This window comes from Marmota flaviventris, chromosome 2 (assembly GCF_047511675.1).
Source record: "Marmota flaviventris isolate mMarFla1 chromosome 2, mMarFla1.hap1, whole genome shotgun sequence".
Classification (NCBI taxonomy): domain Eukaryota; kingdom Metazoa; phylum Chordata; class Mammalia; order Rodentia; family Sciuridae; genus Marmota; species Marmota flaviventris.
In genome coordinates this window covers 36,587,979-36,615,631 of record NC_092499.1, presented here as the reverse complement: position 1 = coordinate 36,615,631, position 27,653 = coordinate 36,587,979, and the positions used below count along the sequence as shown (strand labels likewise).

General features: G+C 43.8%; 1 protein-coding gene across 2 annotated transcripts in view; it reads left to right on the top strand.

Moving 5' to 3' along the window:
- The window catches only part of Slc7a8 (solute carrier family 7 member 8), a 57,166-nt gene that overhangs the window by 20,689 nt on the left and 8,824 nt on the right, over positions 1–27,653 (top strand). The window contains exons 1-5 of one of the 2 annotated variants that reach the window (XM_027920116.2): positions 11,633–11,729; positions 22,668–22,793; positions 24,402–24,555; positions 25,096–25,219; positions 26,808–26,911. In XM_027920116.2, the coding sequence (XP_027775917.1) occupies positions 22,769–22,793; positions 24,402–24,555; positions 25,096–25,219; positions 26,808–26,911 (407 nt within the window). In that variant the 5' untranslated portion in view covers positions 11,633–11,729; positions 22,668–22,768. Of the gene's footprint in view, positions 1–11,632; positions 11,730–22,667; positions 22,794–24,401; positions 24,556–25,095; positions 25,220–26,807; positions 26,912–27,653 lie in introns of those variants that run through there. The other variant, XM_027920115.2, reaches the window with a different exon arrangement.

The following is a 27,653-nucleotide window of genomic DNA, read 5'->3' as shown; positions in this document are numbered from 1 at the left end:
AAAAAAGACACTCCAGGAAGTTATTCAAGGGTTTGACCAGTTTCACAAAGACTACTGGGGTAGTGCAGCCTTGGGCATCCCCTCAGGATGGGCCCAATCCTCCCAGGAGATTAGAGTTCCAGCTTAAGTTGGTGAGGTGGTACGCACTTATGATCCCAGTACCTGTGGAGCCTGAGGCAGAAGGATCACAAGTTCCAGTTCAGCCTAGACAATTTAGCAAGACCCTATTTGAAAATTAACTAACTAAATAAGTGTGTGACTCAGTGATAGAGCAATCCTGGGTTAAATTCCCAGTACTAAAAAAAAAAAAAATAGTGCTCCTGCTTGTATCCAACTCCAGAAAGTCAGGACACACAGTCCCCTCTGCAGCTCACCCCTCACCTAGACACTGCTAGCACCAAGCCAGGAGAAACTTAGAAACTGGCTGATAACAAAAATGAGGAGATCCTTCTCTTTATCTTTACCTCGATCAAAGATTCAATAAAACCTATCTGGCCTGTCCCCTAAGTATAACTGCAAGGAAATTACCTCCAACTTGACAGTGTCAACCTTGTCCTCCAAAGACAGGAATTTTTCAGTGCCCTTGAAATAGGTGTTCAAGTATTTTTCTCCTTTGTAATCAGATTTTTTTTTTTGTCCTGTACTGGGAATTGATCATCTCAGGACCTTGTGTATGCTAGGCAAGTGCTCCACCTCTGCATTAACCTCACCAGTCCAAAGAAAATCTTAAACTTAAGCCTCTTCCTCGTGTCACCTTTAGGGGAAATGGAGAACAGCTCTGTTTCTCATGCTTTGCGGTATCCCTTTCCTGTGGCTGTGAAGGCCACTGGATGTTGTACACATCCACATATGTGAACACTCACACAAACACACACACACACACACACACACACAATTCTTCCTTCTCTTCTTTAGGCCTGATGTTCCCAGTTGTTTTAAGTGCATGTACAGAGGTTCTGTTTTCTGGTTTGTTGAATACTTGTTTTCTAAACTCACTTCTATATAGTCCCTCAAATCATCTCTTAAGCGATCCAGTGAAACAAAAGCCAGGCTGTCAGAAAGGCTTGGTGGATGCCATTTTTCACTAACATTTTTTATTCCAGCAGCCCTCTGACTCACCCAATCCCACCATCTTCCAACCCACTCTATCTTCTTAGCGGGTGCCAGATAAGTTAACTGCATAAAATAGGTACAATATTTTTTGTTTGTTTGTTTGTTTGCGGGGCTAGTGTTGAACCCAGGGCCTTGTACTTGCTAGGCAAGTGCCGTACCACTGAGCCCTGGTAGAGCCTTCTTTGGAAATCAAGCCTGGAGAAGCTCAACCTAGCTCTACTCCTGGCAGAAGCTGTAAAGAGCTTGAGTTTGATGAGAACGTATTTACATAGGAAATTCTGCTTTCTGCTGTCTCATTTTGGCATGCTGTTGATGGGCTTCATCCACTGAGCAATGAGAGGTTTGGGCCACCCTCCGTGGAGAGGTCACTGGTGTATAGCTAGGTCCTAGAGGACAGGGCACAGAGCCTAGCAGGGAAAAGCGGGTGTGGCAAAGCCTCAGGGTTGGGCTTTGCTTCGAGGCAGGAGATGAGGTCAAGAATAGTTCTGTGGTGGGGCCGTTTTTGGAAGCAATTGGATGAGAAATGAAGTTGTGATGAGCCAGATGGTGGGGGTGGAGAGGCGGAAAGAACCTGCTGTAACTGGCTTGCCTGCCGGAGCTGGGAGCCCGGTGGTGAGGGAGGGGGGGTAGTTGGAGAGGGAGAGAAAGAAGGAACTGCAAATCTGGATCTCTCTTATGCAACTGCAGTGCCACTTTGAGTTATTCTATTATTTAGGTCAAAGCTGATTATTCACTGCTGAGTCAGCAGAATATCCCTGGCCACCCGGCAGCAAAAAAGGAAAGTATTTTTACATTTTAATTAAATGAAAAGCCTTTCTCCCTTCTCCAGAGCAAGCATATTAGCAGAAAAAGGGAGTTAGGAAAGGGGACTGGGAGGTATTAAAACTTGATTTCCAGTGCCTTTTGTGATTTCCTTGTTGTCTCTCTTTTCTTCTTTTTAAAATTATCTCCCTAGTAAATGATTATATTCTCCATGTAAAAGATTCAAGTCAGACATAAAAGAGAGTCAACAGAGAAAGTCACCCTTATCTTCACCTGGATCCCTCCCCTGTCTGGTGGCCTTAGTATTGTTATCGTGGGGGATGTCCAGTTGGGGTCCAGGTGTGTCTCGAACAAAGAATTGAGCAAGACACACAGAAGCACCAGGCAAAGTACAGATTTGTTGAAGGAGAAGGTCAAAGTAACACACTGTATAAGGTAGAGAGGGATAGGTTGAGCAAAAGAAAGAGGTTCAAGGTCCTGGTGTCTGGGAATTAGTGTCTTGTGTGTTGAGTTGTGAGGCATTCTCTTCCCTATAGAGATGGGACTGGATTGAAGACCTTACCATTTGTTCCCATTGGCTACCTTATATTACCTCATTAGAACAGTGTCCAATTTTCCCCATTGGTTATTTTAGAATACGGAACCTGTAGGCCAGGTATGGTGGTGCACACCTATAATCCCAGTGACCCCAGAGCCTGAGGCAGTAAGATCAAAAGTTCAAAGCCAGCCTCAGCAACTTGGGAGTCCCTAAGCAACTTAGTGAGACTCTGTCTCTAAAATATTAGAAAGGCTGAGGATATGGCTCAGTGTTTAACTGCCCCTGGGTTCAATTCCTGGTACCAAAAACAAAAACACACACACAAAAAAAAACCTGAACCTGTGGCAGGAGTTATCATGGGTAATGTATAATAAAACTTATCATAAACAGGGACATGATGACTCTTCTCCCTGTATTGTCCTCCAGTGGCATATTTCTTGTACCCTGCCTCTGCCATCTTGGAGTCCCTGAACACCTATCTAGCAGTAATAGTGAATATATATCATTACAGTTCTAAATAAAATGCAGCTATTGATGTATCTGGGTATGTAGTCATACATATTGACAGGTTATTTCTGCAACATACTCTTTTATCATGTAGCCCCATCATTTGTCTGTTACTGGGTTTCTAGTGTCAAAAGACAACAGTCTTATTTTCTTTTTGGTACCCAGGGGTGCTTTACCACTAAACCTCATTCCCAGCCCTTTATTTTTATTTTTTAATTTTGAGGCAGGGCTCTACTAAGTTGCTTAGGGCCTCACTAAGTATCTAAGGCTAGCCTTGAACTTGCAATCCTCCTGCCTCAAGCTCCCAAGTTGCCATGATTACAGGTGTACACCAACATGCTAACAACAGACAAAATTCTTGACTGGCTTTTCTCAGTCCCCCAACCCCCAGGACCTTGTACATGCAGGCAAGTGCTCTACCACTGAACCCCCCAGCCCTTGGCTTTATTATTCATTGTACAATTGGGCAACAATTCATTCCATAAAAGAGAATAAGCATTCCAATAGTCCAAGCAAAAGAATTTGATGATTTTTTTTTTTTTTTTTTTGTACCAGGGACTGAACTCTAGGGTACTAGACCACTGAGTCACATCCCCAGCCCTATTATGTATTTTATTTAGAAACATGGTCTCACTGAGTTGCTTAGCACCTTGCAGTTACTAAGGCTGGCTTTGAACTTGAGATTCTCTTGTCCCAGCCTCCCAAGCCTCCGGGATCATAGGTGTGTGCCACCAAACCAGGCAAGAAGTTGATTTTATGGACAAAGAAAGACTTAAAGAAAGCAGAAACAAAACCCCAAAAGCCAATTAGTCATTTCAAGTTACTGTCCTTATAAGGTGGGGACAGAGAGACAGAATAAAAAGAAAATAACTATCTAATTATCATCAGCTTATTTCAAATTACTTCTTTGTGTAAGGATTAAAGCAAAGAGAACTTCATTATCATATCAATTGAATCTGACTTTTTTGGACAATTTGACTGTTATCTCCCTAATCCTGATTCTCAGCAGGTCAAATAAACAGTCTACTTTCAGTTTGGTAGGATGGAGCTTTAGTATAAATGACTTCATTTTGACTTTAACCCTGATCTGTTGGAGCTCAGTATAGGAGCTGAATCTGAAACAATAGTTGGTATTTTTTTTCCTTCCTTCCCTTCCTTTCTTTTCCTTTTTCTTCTCTCAGTGCTGGGGATGGAACCCAGGCCCATTCTAGGGAAGCACGCTTTACCACTGAGCCATTTCCCTGCCCCAGTCCAGATCTGTGCATCTTACTTCCTAATCACAGGCTTTCCTTTGGGGTCTGTCTTTCCCCCTTGGGACCTCCTGCCTGGCCCCTTTCATTAATGCCCCCTGTTCTCCCTGTAAGTCTTGCCCTAAAGAAATTCCTTCTCCTTCCAGAAAAGAATAACCTGCATGCATTTCACAAGGAAAAAAAAAAATGCTTATCTTGTTTTCTATCTTTCTGCTGAGATTCCTAAGAGGCTACTTTTTTCTAGGGCTTCAGATTTCTACTTCTTTCTTGAGCTATTTGGAAAGGAAAGAACTTCCTTTATTTCTTCTAACCCTGAGTTGCTCTCTACAATTCCTCTACAAAGACTCCAGCTGCCAGGAGCAGGATGTTGTCAGTTGTTTTGTAAATCTCCTGTAAATTAATCCCTTGGCATTGAGGGTTCTAAAGTCTTTCCTCGATTCTAATCCCTTAACTTCAGTTCATCATCCCTTGAGCCTTCATATTCTCTAGCCTCAGACTTCTCATCTCAAACATGAAACATGTTGCCTCAGATACCTGGGTGCCACTGCCTTTTTGTCCTTCTCTAGTCCCCAAAGAGTTCTCTGGGTGTGTCTGATCAATCTTGTATGTAGGAATTCTGACAAATACAGACTGGTCTAGATTTGATTCCCATTTATCTAAGACCCCTTTTTTTCTCTAAATATCTTCTAACTAGCCAGCATTTAAAATCTAAGTATATGGAAAATTTCTTAAGTTTTAGTCAAGGGTTAATTCAACTAGCACTGCATTTTTCTTTTTCTTTTTTTTTCTTTTTTTCTTTTACTCAGGGGCACTCAACCACCAAGCCACATCCCCAGCTCTGTTTTGTTTTTTATTTAGAGACAGAGTCTCACTGAGTTATGCCTTGCTTTTTGCTGAGGTTGGCTTTGAATTTGTGATCTTCCTGCCTCCATCCTCCCAGCTGTTGGGATTACAGGTGTGTGCCACCATGTCCAGCTCATTTTTCATTTTTATGATACATTAAGACTAAAATTATTCTGGAAGTGGATTTCCAGAAAGCTCATCATTGTTCTGGAAGTGGATAACCAGAAAGCTCATCAGTTATGCATCGTATTGAACATGTAGTGGAGATAAGGTATGACTTATATGGTCTTGGAAAAGATTAAAGTCTAGTGACTGGCATACCAACAAATTAATGACAATACAAAAAACAATCAAAAAAGAAACAAATAATAACAATAAAGTGTGATTTTAAAAATGCAACACAGAGAGAGCTTTGAAATTGGGAGGTGAGTGCTAGGGAAGGCTTTCAGGTTGAACTAAAGAAAGGCTTCAGATGGACAGAAAGTAGGGGACAGCCAGACTTACCAAGTCAGGTAAGACTTGGGATCAAAAGAGAAACAGCCTATTGGAGAAAAACAAGTAGCTTTATGTGGGTGGAGCCTAAGAGAATGATAGAAAATGACACTGAACAGGTAAGAAGAAGTCAGATCTTGAAGGATCCTGTATATCATGCCCAAAAAAGCAGACTTTGCCAGATGCTCTGGCACACAACTATACTCAGGCAGCTGAGGCAAGAGGATCACAAGTTTAAGGCCAGCCTCAGCAATTTAGGGAGACCCTGTCTCAAATCAATAAGGGCTGGAGACTCTCAGTGGCCAAGCGACTCAGGGGTTCAATCCCCAGTGCTGCAAATACAAAACAAACAAACAACAACAAAACCCACAAACAAACAAAAATTAAGAGAAAGCAGATTTATCCAGTGAATCCCTGAAGAATTTGAGCAGTGGAGTAAACATGATTAGGCTCAGAATTGGGTGAAACCTGAAACCAGGAGAAAAACAGGCTAAGTATTTGTCTAGGCTAGAGAGGTTACAATTTTTTTTTTTTTTTTTTTTTTTTTTTTTGGTACTGGGGACTGATGTCACTCTACCATTGAGCTACATTTACAGCCTTTTTTAATATTTTGAGACAGGGTCTCATTAAGTTGCTTAGGGCCTCGCTAAATTTCTCATCTTCTTGCTCTTTTTTATTTTGAGACAGGGTCTCACTAAGTTGCTGAGGCTAGTGTAGAACTTGTGATTCTCTTGCCTCTGCCTCCCAAGTAGCTAGCATGTACACCAGAGATTTTAGGAATACAATCAGCTGAGCATGTTGAATTGTTTGACCACCAAGGAGGAAGAATCTAGTTTGTCTGGAATGTTTCAGCTTAACTATATTCAGCGCTCATGATGAACAGTTAAATGTTTTCTACCTCTGCCTTCCAGGTCCTCCCATGGCCCTGAGGGGAGCTGGAAAGGTCTTTGGTTAGAAGTCTTGCTCGGGGCATTACTCCTGGATCCTATTCAAAAGCCTGCTCTAAAGCAGTGAAACTTATAAAGGGATGGGAACTCTTGGTCATGTTTATCAAATGCCAGTGACATACTAGATACTGTTTTGGGCACAGGGGATACAGCAGCAAACAAAACCCCTCATTTGAAGCAGCAGCAGTAGAAAATGAAGTCATCTCTCTTAACAACTCTTTACTGAGTCTACTTGTGTGTCTTCTATAGGTACCCCAGGGGATACAGAATCATTCAATCATTCTCAAATGTCTGAGTGCCTGTTATAACCCAGGCACTGTGCTAGGCATGGGAATACTCAGTTCCTATACTTAGGAACTCACAGCCCAGTGCATAATTCCAACAAGTAGATAGAAAATTTCAGTTTTGAAGTGGTAAGTTTCCCAAGAGGACAATAACTAGAGAGTTAGCTGAAAGAGAAATAGAAGTAGGGAACCAGGGTGGAAGAAAATATTGGAGAAAGGAACATATAAGTTTAGGCTGAAAGACCATTTGGAGATAGTGAGGCAAACTGTCCAGCATGGAGGGGAAGGGAGAGTGAGATGGGGCCGAGAGAATGTTCTCTCAGAAGGGATTAACAATGACAAGGTCTGAGGACATAGCCCTTTCAGGGGGACTTCAGGTAGTTCAGTATACCACATCATAGATTAGGAGGTAGAAAATGTGGCAGACATGGGAACCTCATTGTGAAGGGCCTTTTGGGCCATGCTTAAGAGGTTGGACTTTACCCCAAGAGCAAAGAAGTTTTTATTGAGGATTGAACTCAGGGACACTTAACCACTGAGCCAAATCCCCGACGCTTTTTAAAATATATATATTTATTTAGAGACAGAGTCTCACTAAATTGCTGAGGCTGGCTTTGAACTCGCAATCCTCCTGCCTGAGCCTCTCTAAACTGCTGGGATTACAGGCATGCCCCACAGCACCCAGCTGAATCGAAGGTTTTCAACCAGAGGAGTGACATTATCATATTTCTATTTTAAAAGAATCATGCTGCAAGGGTACAGGATGGATTGTCCAGGGAGAAATGTCAGAGCAAGAAAACATTACAGTGCAGGGACAGGAATATAGGATAGAGATGACAATGATGTGACTCAGGGATGGGGCAGTAGGAATTGAGAGAAATAGATGTCTTTAGGTATTTAGGAAATAGAATTGGCAAGACTTGGTGACTAAGGGTGAAGGAGTCAAGGATGGTGCATTTTGTTGAGGACATGTGCAATAAATCAAGGATAATATTAGATCATATTTTAATGTCTTTAAAAAAATTTGTTCTTTTTGTTAATGTTTTTTCATGGGTATGGTTTAGTTTGGTTCAGTTGGCCCCTCTGTCTTTGCCACCCTTCCCATTCACTCCAACACTTAAGATCTGATGCCAAGAGGCAACCCCTATGCCTTTGAACTTCATGTTTATAATGGCAGAGTAAACAACACTTTTTTTTTTTTTTTTTTTTTTGGTACTAGGGATTGAGTTCATGGGCACTTATTCACTGAGCCACATCGCCCGCCATATTTTGTATTTTATTTAGAGACAGGGTTTCACTGAGTTGCTTAGCGCCTCACTTTTTGCTGAGGCTGGCTTTGAACTTGAGATCCTCCTGCCTTAGCCTCCTGAGCCTCTGGGATTATAGGCATGCACTACTACAACTGGCAAAACTACACTTTTTTTTTTTTTAGTGGTAGATGGACACAATATCTTCATTTTATTATTTTTCTAGGATTGAACCCAGTGTCTCACATGTGCTGGGCAAGTGCTCCACAACTGAGCTACAATCTCAGCCCTAAAACTACACATTCTTTAGTGCCATTTCACCTCCCTCCCCCACAGGCCTCCTAGTTCTAATGGAAATGAAGGTATCTCTGTTAACCTCATATTATGCTTCTGTAATAGGGACTCAGTCTTAAGCTCTAATGAAAAGAACAACTTGTACAGTGCTTTATAATTTATACATCATAGTAAGCAACTGCATATATCACAAAGAATTCAAGAGTTTTATGAAGGTCTTCTCCCCTAGCGAGCCATTAGTGTTGGACAGTTCTGCCCCCTCCCATTTTGGCCTTCTGTTTTGTTCCACTGGTTTCAGTCCTGTGTGTTCTCAGCAGGCTTTTGCCCTCCACTGGCTATCCCAGAAGTCAGAATCTTTTCAGTTTCAGTTTGCTTCATTCCACATCACCTCCTCTTTCGTGAATCCCTGTAGTATCTCTCCTGGTCTCCATATTTTACTCTTGGTCCAAAGTTTTGCTATTCAAAGGGCATGCCTACATAGGCCATGCCTTGGAAATTGGGAAACGAGGGGGGGGGGACTTGTGGGATCATCTCCACCCCTGCATGGGGAAACAATAAAGTGAATTGAGGTCCCCCAAAACTGGAAGTTTTTCAGGAGTTAACATTCTACCAGGTGTGGTACCAACTTGCTTCCTTTCTGGTAGCAGCCAAGAAACTTGTATTCTCCTCTGCCCTTTTTATTGCTGACTTTCAAGGATCACTTTGTTTTTCCCAGAGAAGCTTCTGCTTGTGTTTTTTTTTAAGTTATCCATTAATCGTGTCTGCTGAACTTTTAAGGGTTAATATGACACACCAAATTTATATCATTTACTCACAAATACAAAATCAGAAGACTTACAGGAGTAGAAGGAGGACCAGTGGTACTGGGAGCTTTGAGGAAAAGAAGAAAGGGCAAGGTTTGTTTTGAGAGTTTGACAAGGTTGAGCGCTGTCTTCAGGGTTGGGTTATCACTGAATCATTTTGAGAATTTTGTTAATTCAGGGCTAGGGCCTTCCCAGAAACTGAGGCAGCGTGAAGACCCCTACCCTCAAATTACAATTCTTGCCATCAAGTCAGAAAGATTTCAGACAGTTGCTCAGAGTAACAAGCATGAGTTTATTGAATGGATAGGAAATGGGAAGGGGGACACTCTCAAGGGAGAGAGTGGGTCCTCTCAGAGAGGAGAGAAACAGTGTGCTTCTCCTACATTCCAGTTTTACTGGGGATCCTAAAGAAGTTTTCAGGAGTCCCACCCAGGTCCATCTCTTGACTTTTGATTGACAACAAGTTGATAAGAGGCTGTCAAGTTTACTGCCATGACAACTTGAGATCACCTTGGCCCATGCTGACTGGTTCTAATTCGATTCTTAACCATAAATTCTTTGTTTGCTTTTTTTTTTTGTTTTTTGTTTTTTTTGTACCAGGGATTGAACTTGGGCACTTGGCCACTGAGCCACATCCCCAGCCCTATTTTGTATTTTATTAGAGACAGGGTCTCACTGAGTTGCTTAGCTCCTCACTGAGTTGCTTAGGCTGTCTTTGTCTTTGTCCTGCCTCCGCCTCCCAAGCCTCTGGGATTACAGGCATGCGCCACCGCACGGGCCTTAACCATAAATTCTTACAGATTTTATGGTTAGGAGGAATTATCCTTATCTCCCTGAGTTTCAGGATTTAATCTGTGAAAAGGGTCACAAAAGTCTTGCCTTTCAGGGTAATTTGGGTTACTCTTATCAACATTATTTCAGGCCTTCATTTCTTCTGCAGATAACAGGTAGTTTGTTGAGCAATGTGACATAGCTTGTCCATTTAAACCAGGCAGGGCTGCAGGTAAATTTGCTTTTTTGGAAAAGAAAACATGTGGGGGTCAGCACAGAGAGTCCATTTTATAGAATTATTCCCTTAACTTCATGTTCGTATTATTCTCATCTGTCCCCTATCTTTGTGATCTAGGTCACAAAGATTTACAGACTTCAGTGAACACTAACAAAGTCCACCAGCCTTCCAGTCCAAGAACCCACCAGATCTCCTAGGACCCATATGCCAAGACTTAATATGATGGACAGTCAGGCACTCCATCCACCTTGTGTCTGGGGCAATAGTAGATGAAATAACAGTGGTTTTTCAGGTCCAGGCTGGAAAAATAATGAGTAGGATTAAAATGAGGCTCTGCCAGGTGGCCCAGCATGGCAAATCTGACTTTCTGGGTATCTTCATTTTTTCTTTTCTCCCCGACACCAGAAGCTCAGGAGCCATGTTTAGCTGAAGGGAGAACTACTCAGCTCTTGGAAAACGCTGAGCTGGGTGTTCAGGCTTCTTGGCTCCACTAAGTGCTGGCTGGTGATTCAGCAGAAACTCCAGGTTCAGCAGCTGGCAATGAGGGGAGCAGGATAAGAAGGAAGGGGAAGTAGGGAGGGGGTGGGACAGCAGGGGGCCAGAGCTTAGCTAATAGAATCCAGGAAAAGCTGTGTGATTCTGGGCCTTTTTCTCTGACCCCTCCTCCTCTGCTTGCTTGAGAGAGGCCCTTCTGGAGGGAAGGCTCAGAACACCTTTTCTTCCTTATAGGAGTTTCTGATATTTCTGAAATGTCAGTGCTTTCAGATGAACAGGACTGAAGAAGGGAAAACGTTAACTCTACTGTGGTAGGCAAGATCTATTTCAAAACCAAACTCACCACTGTGTACTTTAAAGACACTGGGATCAAAGCGTAATTTATGAAGAAAGCTGCTTTGATTTTTTTTTTTTTTTTTTTGCTTGCTATTTCTTTGTTTTTGATGTTTTTATCTTTCAGCAGTCCAGTTATTTACATGTATAACTTCAATAGTCAAGTTATATTACATAATAGGAACCTTTGTTTTAGGTAGGCAGGGTGCCTGAAGACTATAATTTGGCCTTTCTCCCCATATGAACAATGTCTTGGTGGGGGAGGGTGGGTGTGCGGTGGAGAAGGGAGGGAATCTGGGAGGGTTCTAGCTAACTCTGTCTCACCGCCCCTACCCCATTTGCCCCAGGCCTCGCTGAGGTCTTTGTGGAGGAAAGATAGCTCCATCCAGCCTGCCATTTGCGTGGGCCAAACTAGAACCTTATCAGTGCCTCTGGTTGTGTGCATTAGAACTCAGAGGCTCGGTGTTTTCTTTGCCTATCAGTCCCTTTTGGCAGCAGGCACCGGTTACCTCCTAGATCTGGAAACAGATGAGGTTAGACAGCCAAACCCAGGCAGTTTTTCCACAATTAGAAACACGTGCCCAGTTCCTCCCTAGAGCAGCCTCCGAGGCCAAGGAGCCCTGGCCAGCCTATGAGAGAGCGCAGCGTGGCCACACCCCTTTCCGCCGCTGGGCGGCTGCCCCTGCTCCTCAGGGCATCCTGAGGGCTGCGCTGAGGGGCAGTACCTCACCTTTTTGCTGCACCTCCAGAGCCAGGGAGGCAAGCCTGCCAGAGCACCGCAGAAGGCAGAGAAGTGCTCGTCCCAGCACAAGGTGAGACTAAGAAACCAACTTTTCTGGCAGGCCCATGAGTCTGATGAAATTTATGACTGTTTCAGAGGCTGGGAAGCTCCATCCCAGCAAGGTGCTTATTTTGAAGTTCTAGAGAGGAACAGGGCGTTCTGACTTCTACAAAGTGGCGTCACTGCTTCCTTTTTCAGCAGCTGTCCTTTTAATGCCTTATATCTTTATTTTTTTCTTTCTCCCAGCCCCCTCCCATTTTGGCCTTCTGTTTTGTTCCTCTGAAGCTCCTTTTCTCTCATTTGTGCTGTTCCACCCCATCCTTCCTTCCCCCTGTTATTTCTTATGCTCACTCTTTCCCTTTCTTTTTCGCCATCTGCCTTTATGGACTTTGGCATCTCTGCACATTTTTCTCCTTCCTACTTGTCTGTTTTCACTTCCTTGGAGAGTCTTGATTCTAGTGATGTTAAAGGAAAACAAGTCTTTTCAGGCTACCTCCAGCCCACTTCTGAGAAAGGTGCCAGACAGACCAAGAAATCCAAATGGAGGTCCCCATGTTGGGGGAAATATGTGACAGATATTGATATGGGGGATATAAGATATAGTTGATGTGGGGTTATAACATCCAGGCATGGTGGTGCACCCCTGTAATCCCAGTAACTGGGGAGGTTGAGGCAGGAGCATTGCGAGTTCAAGGCCAATCTCAGCAACCTAGCAAGACCCTATGTGAAAATAAAAAACAAGAAGTTGGGCATGTAGTTCAGTGATGAAGCATCCTTCACTCAATCCCTGGTACCAATAAATAAATAAGGTGGAGAAATTAGTTGGCCTGTGGGAAATGATTTTCTAAAGCCCTGGGGTAATGTGCCCAATACTTCTGGGGAGCAGCCATCTTATTCTTCCACTTTTACCATGTTAGCATCTTACTTATTGCTGCCCCGACCCCAATCTGGATTAGGGTCAATGACAAACTCAGAGTCCCAAATGGCCCTGGTAGTGACCATGGGTATCACTGACAGGAGCAGGGAAAGGAGATAATGTGTGGGTTGGATGAAGGGAAACAAGACTGATGTGTATATGATGAAAGGAAGACTAGGGCTTTGGCCAAATAAGCAACTGGGAGTCAGGAGAGCTGTCCCAGTCCTGCCTTCCCACTAATTAGCTGGGGTCTTATTTCATTCAATCATAAAGTAAGGTCTGGGTCTCTAAGGTCATTCCTGTCTCTGATTGCTCATGAGGCTGGAATTGTAGGAGTAGGGTACAGGCCTGGAATATCTGTCTTTAGGGACAACTTTGTACAAGGAAAGCCCCAACTGGCTCATTTTTCTTAGCACTGTTCTTATAATAACCAGTCTAGTCCCCTGTCCAAATGGCCCTATTTTAAATTTCATCCATCAGACCAGAATAGTATGGTTCATGGAGCAGCAGCTGGCTTGGTAGAAGGAATGAGATCAGTCTGGGGATCCATGTGGAAAAGCATTCATTGGCTTACTGAGAAAGGCAGAAAACGATCCTTTACTTGCCCAACTTAGCAAGAAGCCAGAGACCTATATCCAGAAGTATGGAAGTATGGGAGTACTTAAAAACATTCATCCAGAGGTCTCTGGGGATAGCCTTTACTTTGTGGGCTTTCTCAGGGACCCATTTCTGTCATCTCAGGCATTTGCCTTCCCTGCTACACAAAGCCGTCTTATGATGTCATGTTGTAGAAAACCCTGATACTTACTCCCTGGAACAGTGCAGTGGTTCAATAGATAGCTCCCTGATATTTTCTGTATAGATTTATTCACCTGTTCAATACTTTAGCACCTACTGTTCCACACAGTGTTTTAAGGTCTCCACACCACACTAGCCAGCAGGACATTGATGGTTGTACATTGCTAGTTGGCACATGGGAGCACATGGCAGTTTCATTCTCCTCTGGGTCTGTGGAGGAGACCCCTCCTTGGCCTTCTTCAGGGCATTCCTGCCCAGCACTCCAGAGACACCCGAATCATAAGGGCTAGTGTCATTTTTCTGTTGAGAGGGTTGACCCTCTCACTTCTGGTCTGGTGCCTTACCCTTATGCTCACCAACTCCACAGCCCCAACTCCATCCTTGTGCCTGCAACCCCACACTGGGGTCTTATTTCATTTAAGCATAAAATAAGGTCTGGGTCTCTAAGATCATTCCTGTCTCTGATTGCTCATGAGGCTGGAATTGTGGGAGTAGGGTACAGGCCTGTACATGGGTTGAAGGATCTCAGAGTTGATCATTTATGAAGAAGAATCCTGAGAAAAAGATGAATCAGATTAGAAATTGGAAAAAGGTCAAGGGGATGGGAGGAAGTAACAAAGGACAGGCAAAGCAATTATGCCAAATATGCAATTTGGCCTCCGTAAAGCCAATCATACCACTCCCTTTCCCAACCATTCTGCTTGGCCTCTCATTGACAGCATAATCCTGAGAAAATCATGTCCTCTTTTTGATTTCATTTCTATGAACATTTACAAAAAGGTACCTAATGTTCTGTCTAACAATAGAACTCCGTAGTTTTTAACTCTTGAAGATTAAAGAGTATTCTCACAATTCATATGGACCATGTCTCCACTTCACAGAGAGGAAGGGAAAGCAGCAAAAGGTTAACTGACTTGTCCAGGCACTTTGAGAGTAACTGACCAAGCTGGGAGGGGAACTGGGGCCTTTGGAAATTTCTAGTTTTTAAATTCTATGGTTCTCAGAGTCAGACCAGCCAGATGTCTCTGAGTAAGCCATATCTTTCTCCTTCCCTCCGCTATTAAACCTGCCTCTTCATACTACTTCATTCCTTACACAAGTTACTCTGAACTCTACTTGCTTATTCTGCCTTCAAAAAGCATCAGAAATCCACATGGAGCTGGCATGGTGGCACATGCCTGTGATCCCAACAATTTGGGAGGCTGAGGCAGGAGGATCACAAGTTTAAGGCCAGCCTGGGCAATTTAGCCAGACCCTGTCCTAAAATTTCAAAAAATTAAAAAGGCTAGTGATATAACTCAGTGGTAGAGTGCCCCTGGGTTCAATCCCCAGTACCTTGGAAAAGAATCCCATGTGGGCCTTCACTTACCAGGTGTCACTAAGTGGAGTCAAGGGGAAGAGTGATAGGTCACAATTCCTGGCTTTGATGTTGCAGGAACTTCAAAGCAGCCCACAACTCCCTGATCCATCCTTAAAACTTTCTAAATGAAGATTTGTTTATGCTAGTGATTCATGGATGTTCTATTTCAAAATTATCTAGAGAGATTAATTTTAAATTGCCTCTTTTACCTCCAGTCTACAATATATTGAGGTAAAATTTCCTCCATAGTGTCGTTCCCAGTCTTCCCTTCCAGAATATATAATCCCCTAACTTCATGTGTCCCACACCCACTGAGTCAGGTTAGGTTGACTCAGCCTAGAGAAATCACAGAATGGGCTCCACCAAAGTGTGTCTGGTGTTGTCCATGACAACATGGTACACTGAACATGCACTCTATACCCTCTGTCTTGAATGAACTAGGACACAAGACTTTGGAGATAACATCAATTGCCTTTTTTTTTTTTTGGTACTGGGGATGGAATGCAGGGTCACTCTACCACTGAACTACATCCTCAGCCCTTTTAATTGTATTTTTGGGAATAGGGTCTTGCTAAGTTGCTGAGGGTCTCATTAAGTTGTCCAGACTAGCCTCGAACTTGTGATCCTCCTGCCTCAGCCTCCTGAGTAGCTGGGATCCCAGGCATGTGCCACTACGCCATGCTTGACTTTCCATCTTGATTCCTCTCACCGCCTTTGATTGTAGTCTCTGGTCAGTAAAATAAGACCAACACAATTATGGGATAAAGAAAAAGGGAATCATACCTGTGACCATCCTGGCTCTCCACTTGTTTTCAAAGAAGCTTATAATTCTTAGGCCTGTGTTTGTATGTACATCTGAGTTGTATATGGCTTGAAGTTGTATGGAATATGGAGGGAAACCTGGGATTAGATGAAGAAGGGCTATGGAGTCTTTTACCCTGAATTTTTGTACCAGGAGGAGATAAGAAAAGCATTGCTAGAGTTATTATAGGGCAAGCTGGTTTCTTACTGTGTTGAATTATCAAGGAAAAGAAGAGAAGGCAGGGTTGGGAAGCTGGAAGAATTGGAGTGTTGTCATATAGTGTGGAAATTTGCCCACTATATCAGCACATTGGTGACCTCATCTTTGCTACTTACTAGAATGCAGGGTCACTCATCTTTGCTACTTACTTACTAGAGAGAGCCCCTCCATTCCCATCTCCTACTATCCTGCAAGGCCTGTGACAGACACTCCCCTGGAGTCTGGTGTTGTCCATGACAACATGGTATACTGTGTGTGCCTGTTTGCCCTTTTTTTTTTTGATTTTGTGTTTGTGGTTTTTGGTGCTAGAGATTGAGCACAGGGCCTTATACATACATGCTCTACCACTGAACTACATCCCAGCCCCACCTGGTTCTCTTTAAAAATTTTTCTCTTTAAGATTGTGTCCCTGCTTTCTAGTCTTTCTGTGTTATGTCTGTCCCTATATTCATTTTTCATTCCTATTGCTACTGTAACAAATCACTATAATCTCTTTCTTTCTTTCTTTGTGTATGTGTGTGTGGTACTGGGAATTGAACCCAGGGGCACTGTACCACTCAGCAACATCCCTAGCCCCTTTTTGTTTGTTTTGTCTTGAGACAGGGTTTCACTAAGTTGTAGAGGGTCTCATCAAGTTGCCCAGGCTAGCTTGAATTTGCAATCCTCCTGCCTTAACTTCCCTGAATTACTGGGATTACAAGCACGTGCCACCACACCACAATCTTAGTGGCTTAAAGCTACACAGATTCATAATCTTACAATTCTGGAGGCCAGAAGCCCTAAACTCAGGTGTTGGCAAGGCTGTGTGCCTCTGGAGGTTCTGAGGAGAGTTATTTCCTTGCCTTGTCATGCATTCTTTGGCTGATGGCCCCTTCTGTCTTCGAAGCCAGTGACATACCATCTTCAAACCCATCTCCCTCTCCCTCTCTTTCTGACCTCTGACTCCATCATCACTTCTCTCTTTGTAACTCCTGTCCCCCTCTTATAAGGACTCTTGTGATTACATCAAGCTTGTTCAGATAATCCAGGATAAGCTCCCCGTCTCCAGATCCTTAACTGAATCACATTTGCAAAGTTCCTTTTGAATACTCACAAATCACAGGGATTAGAATGTTGACATGTTTGGGATGGCCATTATTTGCCTTCCAAAGACCTCATGAGATGCTGTCATCATTGGGAGGAAGTGAAGGAGAGGTTTCTATGATACCAAGGAATCAAAGTCTGGTGGTTAAGCTTGAGGTGGAGTTGAGGTCACTTTCTTTGCAAGGAACAGAACTTGCCCACCTGCTACATAGTGAGCAATCAAAGTTCCAGGGTGGGAACAGTATCTCTCCATCTCTGCTAGTCGTGTAGCTTTCCCAGGTCAGGAAGGGTTGAGTCCCTCTTACCTACTTGTCAGTTAAGGAACTGTAGGCTCTGGGCAGGACACTAAATCCTGGTTTCTAATCCCCCCCCCTTCTTTGTATCTCTCCTGTCACCTTGATGTTAAAACTCTTTATTCTGAGTCGATTAAGTAACCAATCCTTGATTTCAGCATCTTTTTGAAGCCTCATGTCCTTAATAGTTATTTTTTTTTGTTTTGTACTGGGGATTGAACCCAGGGGTGCTTTACTACTGAGCCACATCCCCAGTCCTTTTTATTTTTTATTTTGAGACAGGTTCTTGCTAAGTTACTTAGAGCCTCACTAAATTGCTGAGGCTGGCTTTGAATGTGAGATCCTCCTGTCTCAGCCTTCCGAGTCACTGGGATTATACATGTGTGTCACCACACCCAGTCTTGGATGGTCTTTCATCTTTTTTTTTTTTTCCCCATGAAACAAAAGGGAAAGAGAGGCAAAAAATACCTAAGAGAAACAGATAAGCCTGGGATTCTATGGGGGCCTCTAGAGAAGCAGCAGCTACTCCCACAGCTAGATTACAATGGACAAGAACCAAAGTCTTATATTTTTTATTGTTTAGCTGGACCAAAATGTGAAAACTCATGTTGCTAGGATCTCCTCCTCCTCATATAGGAAGCATCTTTAATTTCCTAAGGCTGAGTTAGGGGCTTCTAAGGGATGCCACCAGCTTCCATGAATAACTCTGCTATCGACACATTGTTTTGTGATCATCTCTTAGCTCCCCTGTCTCCCACATTACACTGTCTACTCCCTGAGGGCAGAGACTTGTGTCTTACTTATAACTTCCCCACATACCAGAGTGCCTAGCACTAGTAGATCCTGTGTAAATGATGGATGGATGATGGATGGATAATAGATGGAAACTCTCCCATTTCAGGCTGCAGTAGTTACTGATCCCCATCTATGTGTGGCCTCTCTGAGGTCACTGGATTTCAGGCACACACAATACAGAGTCCAGCTGAGCAGAGGGGGACCTCAGTTGCCAGCAACAGAAAGGGGTGGAGGGTGGCAGATAGGTGGCAGTAGCCAGCCTCCTGAGCAGGGCAGGGTTTGGCAAACACCCAACCAGTATTGCCTTCACTCTCTGACCTTTCCTCTCTGGAAGGAGGCTCAGGTTTCAGCTGCTTTGAGGCAAGCTGTCCTGCAGCACCAGCAGACTCAAAGTGCCCTGTCTTCCCTCAGTCACATGCTGTGATGGCCCAACTGCAGGGCAAAGGGTGAGACCTAGGGCCAGCAGCATTGTTCTGAGGAGATTAGGGGGCACAGCCAATTTACCTATCACCACCTCATTCTTAGAATTTCTCTTTTAAGTTTTGAAAGATCTCTGTGAAGGTAAGAGGTTAAATATTAGGTGAGGGTAAGGGTAAGGTTCTTGTGATGTTGTGGAGATAAAGCCTGGCCAAACAAGACACTGACAGCAAGGCTGTGTCCCTAATCTTCAGATACCTCAATCACTGGAGAATATCATGGAGCTGACAGTCAGTCTGAGGAATCTTTCTGACTGCCATGACAAGGACCATCTTGTAAAGAGAGATTTTCTCTCCCAGCATACATGAAGTGGAGACCTTCTCCCTCTTGCTCTTAGGAAGAGGGATTTCTTCAAGTTTCCTACTCTGCTCCTGTTTCTCCCAGCACTTTCTTGTCTTCTCTCCTCCCTGCCTTTTCCTTCCCTTGGGGGAAGAGGATTTTCTTCTCTAAGGTCAAGATCCCATCCTCGAGCCACTTGGGTTTTGTTTTCTAATCTTCCTTCTTTCATAAACCACCTCCTGTGTCCTTTAGTCCTTATTGCTGTGTCTGCCTGGATTCCTGGGTTCAGAGGCCCAGCCTGGTACCCAGCATGTCTCAGGTCCCTAGGGAGAAGCTGAGATCACAGTCCCAGTTGTTGAGTGATTTTGGTTGGATTGTCACCAGACACATGATCTTGAAATCCTTACTGAATTGAGTAAGATAACCAATGTGTATTTATCAGGACGTCTCTGTCCATCTGGAACATTCGAGTATTTACAAAATGTTCTCCCTGTTCAGGCACTTAAAAATCTTTCCTCTAACAACATGTTTTGATTCTCCTTAAATGACACCATCTTGGATTACAGCTTCTCCACGAGGAGTCAGGAGTTTTACTCTTGAAGTTGAGCTTCCTGTTGTTCTTTTGGTTCCCTCAAACTAATTGGGGACTGACTGTCTCCTATTGAAAACATTCCTGGAGAACAGGGAGACTGGTGTGTACTGTGGAATGTGTAGAGGAGATGAGATTGGAAGACTAATGGGAATGTGGCATTTTCTTTATTTGCAGGCACCAGTATGTGCCCTGGGATTAAAAACATGAAAAACAGCTGGGGTTGTGGCTCAGTGGTAGAGCACTTGCCTAGCATGTGTGAGGCTCTCCTGGGTTTGATTCTCAGCACCACATATGAACAAATAAATAAAGGTCCATCAATAACTAATAAAAATATTTTTTAAAAAATGAAAAAAATTTATAGTCCCTGCATTCCTAGTCTACAAGGAGAGAGAGAGAGAAAAACTCCCCTCCCTTTTTTTTTTTTGATACTAGGGATTGAATCCACAGACACTTTACCACTGAACTACATTGCCACCTCTTTTTGAGATAGGTTCTCAGTAAGTTGCTGAAGGTCTTATTAAATTGCTGAGACTGATCCTCCTGCCTCAGCCTCCCTAGGTGTGGGAATTACAGGTGTGTACCATTGAGCCAGACCATCATTTTACTTTATTTATTATTGTCTTTTGTTTGTTTGTTTGTTTTGTTTTTGCAATACTGGTGATTGAACCCAGGGGTGGTCTGCCACTGAGCTACAATCCCAGACCTTTTTATTTTTTCAGACAGGATCTTTCAAAATTGCCCAAGCTGGCCTCAAACTGGGATTACAGACATGTGACAACACATCCAGCTTATTTTATTTGTTATTATTATTTTGTATGTGTGGTGCTAGGGATTGGGTCCAGGGCTTCGCAAGTGCTTTACCACTGAGTTACATCCCCAGTCCAAAGATTATTTTAATATAAAGAAATACCCCAATTAGATATAAATAAGGTAGGCTAAGATTGCTCTAATGAAGAAGGCAAACTTTGTACCTTCTTTATATAAAACATGGCTAATATATCTTACCTTGCAGGCATGTTGTTAGAAATAAATAAAATCACACAGCTTTGTGGAACAGTTGACATTTGAACTAGATCTTGATAAACAAAGAGTTTGCCAGGTGGAGATGGTAAGGAGAGAGAAATTACAGACTAATAATAATGTCAGGACTTGCCTAACCTCCTGAAATGTTTGCAGAATCAAGTAAAGTTGGAAAACACTTGGAAAGTAAAAGTACAGTTTAAGGATAAGATATTAATACTACTTAATCAGCCACTCAAATGAAGTCATAGCCCTGGAGAGAGATTTAAGAAAACAGAAATACTCCCATGCTTTTACAAATGCCTGATGTGTACCTTTGAGTAGTGTGTGGGGTGTCTGTTCACTGTTTCAGGAAGAGGGGAAGCAAGAGGATTCTATTTTTTTTTTTTTCTCCTTTATTCTCAAGCACTTTATGACCATAAGGAAATTGAGAGAGCTCTGGTGAGTGGCTTGGGTAGAACAAGGGTAAAGCAGAGAGAGCCTTCCCCTGCTAGCACTTAGCCTCTGAGCTTTCATCCAGCCCTTGCAGGTTTTGTGTTGTTGGGATTATTGTGGTAGCCCCCAGATAAGCAGGTGACATTGAAATCCCCCAATGCCACCAAAGATGTACACAGATAGTTAGCAAATAGGCCATGAAAACTTGTTTGACTAGTCATTAGGGAAATGCAAATCAAAAACACAATGAAATACTATTATACACTTAATAAAATAGCCAGGGCACTTAACCACTGAGCCACATCCCCAGCCCTTTTCATTTTTTATTTTGAGACAGGTTCTTGCTAACTTGCTTAGGGCCTCACTAAATTGATGAGGGCGGCTTTGAACTTGAGATCTCAGCCTCCTGCCTCAGCCTCCCAAAGTCACTAGGATTATAGCTGTGTGCCAACACACTCTGCCATTTTAAAAAAATGACAATACCAAATGTTGACAAGCACAGGAACAATAGGAATCTCATCATTCCTGGTAGAAATGCAAAATTGTTAGCTACTTTGTAAAACAGCTTGGCAGTCTCTTGTAAAGTTAAATGACCCATGACCCAGAATCCTGTTCCTGAGTATTTACTCAAGAAAAATGAGACCTCCCCACCCCTTTACTACCCACTCAAAGACTACAATTCTTTCTTTTCTTTTTTTTTTTAGTTGTGAATGGACACAATACCTTTATTTTATTTATTTATTTTTATGTGGTGCTGAGGATTAAACCCAGCATCTCATATGTGCTAGGCAAGTGCTGTACCACTGAACTACCACCCCAACCACCAAGACCATAATTCTTTATAGTAGCTTTATTCACATAATAAGCTCATACTGGGAACAACCCAATATCTATCCAAATGGAAAAAAACCGATACATCCATATACAGAATAGTATTTAACAATAAAAAGGGAACAAGATACTAATATATGTAACCACATGAGTAGATCTCAAAGCATTATGTTAAGAAAAGTCGAAAACAAAACCCTATGTATGCCAGGTGCCTGTAATCCCAGCGGCTTGGGAGGCAGGAGGATAATGAGTTCAAAGCCAGCCTCAGCAACTCAGCAAGACCCTGTCTCTAAATAAACTACTAAAAAGGGGCTGGGGATATGGCTCAGTGGTTAAGCCCCCCTCAGTTCAATACCTAGTACCAAAAGTAAACAAAAAACAAAAAACCCTACATTTCCATGATTTGATTTGTATGACATTTTGGAAACGGCAAAACTATAATGACCAAAATCAAATTAGTATTTGCCAGAGGTAAGGGAAGAGGATTGACTGAGTACAGAGGAGCATAACACGTAGACAACTTTTTGGAGTTTTGGTAATGTTCTGGATATTGAGTGTGGTAGTGATAAAGCATTAGAATACATTTTTCAAGTCTCATCAAACTGAACTCAAAAAAAGTGAACTTTACTAAATGTAGATTGCACCTTAATAAATCTAAATAGCAAAAGAGTCCCTTACCTTCTTGTCCCCAAATCAGGCTCAGGAAGGTGACATCCAAAAATCACACAGCAGCTCAGCACTTGCCTTGAACAGATAATGCATTTCATACTAAGCCCTGATCAGATGCTGATTTCCCCTCCCTCTGCCAAAGCTAGTGCCTACACTTCCCTGCCTACTTTTGGCTTCCAGCCTTGGGACAGGGCATGTTTTGACCAAGCTCTAATTTGGGGCACGTAATCCCCATTTGTAACCTATTAACCAAGCCAAAGTTTCTGGTCACTGGGACTGAGCTTTGAGATGTTTGGCTGGCCTGTTACAACCCCATCATTAGGAACAAAGAGCGCATTGGCTCCTGTGCAGTGGGCATTCTGCAGCTGCTGAAGGCATGTCTGGGGCTCTGTCATTTCAGTGCTTCTCACATGGGTCAACTGTTCCAGTGTGCGGTGGGCCACCCGGGTTCAAGACATTTTTACAGCTGGGAAACTCCTGGCTCTGGCCCTGATCATCATCATGGGTGTTGTACAGATTTGCAAAGGTGAGTGTCATGGGAACACAAGGGCCCCACATAACTCTCTACCCCTTGCATGTGCACACCGTGAGGGTTCCCAGTTCTGGCTTTGAGGCATCTCTTCTTCATTCACTTGACAGAGGGCATGAGAGGCCAATTTCTCCAGGGTGGCTGGGGATAAGGAATGTCTCCCAGCTTGCAAAGATTCATTTGGCCCCCATGACAATGCTCGCCTCATGACTTTAGCATGGCTAAGTAATAACCCTGAATCTCTGGTCTCTATTGCTGTTTTGCCCAAAGTCCAGGGTACCTCCCCTCATCTTCTGTGGTACCTTATATATATATCTTAAAATGGAGAACAGAGAAGGAGAATTTTATAGGTTTCAAAATTACTCATAATCTCTGCAAAAGAGAGCTCTACATTCCCGGGCCCCCTGCCAGCATTCCCCACTGGATTTGGTCCTTTCAAAGCATGAGTCTATTTGGTTTCCATGGGGCCCATGGCACCACAAGGCTGTGCTCAACGCCACTGCCTCATGGAGAAAATCTGATGACAGAGAGACCTCCCATCTGCCCACAAGCCCAGAGTGGGTGGCCAGACTGGATGTTTACTCCAGGAAACAAGTTTCTGCTATACAATGGATAGATTTAATGGAATAAGTCCTTTATCAGGTTATGTTGTTTTCAGGAATTTAGTCTTAAGGAAATCACTGTGCTATCTTATCAAAGATAGTGATGAGTTCCTCCTAATCTGGTCTCAATTCTTTCTCCTGGTCACACTAATCTCCTCATTTCCTGTCTAAACACAGGGTTGCAGATGAATAAGTGGTCATTTGCTCCTATCTCATCACAATCTCAGTCAGCAGCTTTTTTTTTTTTTTTTAAAGTGTTGGGGATTGACCTGAGGACTTTGCCCATGCTAAGCAAGTGCTCTACCACTGAGCTACTCCTACAGCCCAGCAACCTTTTCTGAGGGCCCACTTTGTGAAGGACACTGTGCTAAGCGCTGGGAAGACAATTTAAAGGCTCTTTACTAATGGCCTCTGAAAAGACAGACCTAACACATTAGAAAGAAATAGGATATCAACAAAGTAAGCAAAACAAGCTCAAACTAATATAGCATTATAGAACCTTATGTTGGATTGTTTTTTTTTTTTTTTTTCTTTTTATTTTGTGGTGCTGGAGATTGAATCCAGGGCCTTGTGTATGTGAGGCAAGCACTCTACCAACTGAGTTATATCCCCAGCCCTTTGTTTGTTGTTCTTAATCCTTTCTTATGAAAATGTACAAACTTAGATGTCAAGGCAGGTGGTGACAGCCAGTGACTGCATTCCTGTGTTTCAAAGCCAGTAATCCAGCCTCCCAATTTACTATGGTTTTTCCATCCAAGAACCTGCCTTTGTAAAAAAGGATAATTTCATAACTGTACTTTGAACCTGAACCTGATTTGGACCAGGTACTGAGAGGTCCTGGACCTGGATCTCCTTGCTCCTTTTAGCCTCATTCCTTCAATACTCCAGTACAGTAGGTTCACTGGAGACTAAACAGAGGTTTGCTGCTGGAAGGGGTGAGAGACCAAATGGGACAGGCCTGAATTCATCTCTCTGAGCAGCCTCTTGCCCTCTGTGTCCACAGGAGAATACTTCTGGTTGGAGCCAAAGAACGCCTTTGAGAATTTCCAAGAACCTGACATCGGCCTCATTGCCCTGGCCTTCCTTCAGGGTTCCTTTGCCTATGGAGGCTGGAACTTTCTTAATTACGTGACTGAGGAACTTGTTGATCCCTACAAGTGAGTTGAAATAGTCCAGCTCTTCCTCTTGTCCATGGAACGCTACAACACATGGTGCTAAAAAATGGAGCAGGTGTGCTCTGCCCACTTCTCTTTATCACCCCAGCTCTGGCCATGCCTGTGGCCATTTTGGAATAATAGTCTATTTCCCAGGAATTTAAGCCATTAGTCAGTCCTGTGACTGTCCCAAAGCAAGCTAAAAGCTGAAAGCTATGCCAGATAACACCACTCCCTTAGAGAATGAACTGTGCCCCATGAGGCCTCTGGGCATCTTATTCACCTGTTTCAGGATAGGCCAGTCATTGTGTCTGGAGGCAGGGGGAAGGGTGCATGGTGGAGATCTGGGTCAGGAAGAGATCAGCAGGTGTGGAGTATACTTCTAGCCTAAGTTTTTCATTTCCTTTAAATTATCCTGTCCTGGTTGAGACACAACCTACCTCCTGGGGAGAGGGAGCCTGTAGAAGTGGCAGTCCTGTGCAGACCCCATGGCAAAGCAGGCATTCCAGCACAGCCTTCCTCTCACCTCCTCTCCCTCTACAGGAACCTTCCCAGAGCCATCTTCATCTCCATCCCACTGGTCACATTTGTATATGTCTTTGCCAATGTCGCGTATGTCACTGCAATGTCCCCCCAGGAGCTGCTGGCTTCAAACGCAGTTGCTGTGGTAAGAAATCAAACTCCCACTCTCTCAAACCAGATTCCTGACAGACTTGCCCCCTTAGGCCCACTGACTTTTCCCTGACCCATGGACCTGTGGAACTGGAAATCATCCCAAGTGCTCAGGGCAGAATCCACATGTGCCCTTGACAGGGTGTCTTCAAGTGCCCAGGATGGCTGGGTTTGTTCCAGGGCAGCTACCATGGCAGAACTGAGTAGCTGCCTGCAAAGCAGAAATGTTTGGTGTCTGATCCTTTACAGAACAAGTTTGCCAACTCCTGATCTAGGGCACTTTAAACTCTGGGTGTGAGGATTGTGTCAAGGAGACAGACTGCTCCTTACAAAGATATGATATTACACAAGGTACACCATTTCTCTCCGCCTTCATTCCTGCCTCTGGAAAGTATGCAAGCTGCCCAGGTTTGGTGACACACACCTGGAATCTCCAGGCTGAATCAGGAGGATCACAAGTTTGAGGCAACTCAACAAGACCCTGTCTCAAAATAAAAAATAAATAGGGCTGGGGATGTAGCTCAATGGTAGATACCCCTGGGTTTAATCCCCAGGAGAGAAAGTAGTATGTAAACTGACTCCTTCCCTCATCAGGGAGAAGTGAGTGCTGGTAAGCAGTTTGCAGATAGGAGTGGTATATGTCCTTTGGGGAAAGGGCCAAGGGACCAGGATCCTTGATATCTGAGAAGGGCCCACTCTGCTAAACATGTTGTCACATCTCTAAGGACTGTTCAGAGCCTGTGACCAAAGGCCTTCCCCAGCAGAATGCCTATTCTAAACAGTTCCTCCCTGGTGCTTCAAATCTGGTTCAGGGATTACAGAGAAGACTGGTCCCCAGACAGTTTATTTCCTTCAATACGAGAAGCCTAATCTATAACTTCACAGCCTTCTCTTTCTCAGCCTAAATACTGGCTGCTTCTTATTTTTCCATCAATATAATTTGTTTCTGTGGACTTAGAAATTCTCACTCTATGAGTCAGGATTAATCCCTGTTTTATAGACGAGAAACTGAGGCCCCAAAATTACATATCTGGGGCCAGGAGTAAAAGTGCTCAGTGGTACAGCACTTGCCTGGCATGCATGATGATCTGGGTTTGATCCCCAGAAAACAAACAAAAAACAAAACAAAACCTTGCTCAGTGTGGGGCCAGGATTTGAACCCAGATCTACCCAACTCACAAGCCTGTGTCCCTCCCTGGGCAGAGAAATTGTGCAGGGTACATGCCTAAATCCACCCAGCTCCCAATCCTGGCCCCTCTACTTCCTGGGAGTGTGATCTGAGGCAAGCTACCTAATCACTATGCGCCTCAGTTTCCTCATTCATTAAACAAGGATGTAAGTGTCATTTCATTACTATTACTATTACCAGCACATACTCTCCATTTAATTAGCCCAAAGCATGTTTTGACTTCCAATATTTAGTTACCACTGTGGAAGAGTGTGGGAAGAGGCTCTCGAGGAACTTAGCCAGAGAGAATCAGCAGATGGGGATGAGAAAAAAACACTCCAGAAGTGGAGAGCGAACCGGAGGTGGGGAATTGTAGCTCTCCTTTTCCACTTAATCCCTTTGTTTTCTCTCCCAGACTTTTGGAGAGAAGCTCCTAGGTGTTATGGCCTGGATCATGCCCATTTCTGTTGCCCTGTCCACATTTGGAGGAGTTAATGGGTCTCTCTTCACCTCTTCCCGGTGAGTGCTACCTGGGCCCTTCCCTAAGCCAGGGCCACTTCTCTGTGCACATTGCTGTGTGTTTATGGTGGCTCGTCTCTGTCTGCAAGGGTTGTATGGGCACCTGGGTGGTGGCTCTGCAGAGGCGTGTGAGTATGGGTGCTGAGGGGTTATGCTGCTCATGTGGTGACCTACAAGGTGTGTGGTATGCAGGTCCTAAGTGCTTCACATGTAGTGGTCTGCACATATCAGAAGGAGCAAGGGCTGTGGTTGGCAGCAGGATGGTGTCTTGGCTACAGTCCTAGAGCCCCCTTTTCACTTGCCTGGACATAAGCTGCTGCTGGCAAGAAAGGAACCCCACTCTGAAAGAGACCAGGATGGAGACTTGTACCTGGGGTCTCCTGGGCCTTATCTCCCATAAATGTTCTGGAAGCAGACTCCACGTGGGATGGGATCACTCTGAGTGCCCTGAAGATACAGGGCTACTCCCTGCTCTACAGGCCAGCACTGCAGGAGGCCACCCACAAGTCTCAGTGGAGAATCTGAAGAGAGAGGGTGGCGAAGAGTAGAAAGAAGCATTCATCAGTGAGAGAGCCTTTCAGCCAACCCCCTGGTTTCTAGGAAACCAGAAGTATGAGTGGGCCTGGAGCCACCCACTCCCATCTTCTCATATTCAGGAGTCTGGCACCTCTGTGTCCCTTCCTACCATCTCCATAATGGGCTGTTGAGGCTAGCAGATGCTGGATGATTTCCATTTGTGTGA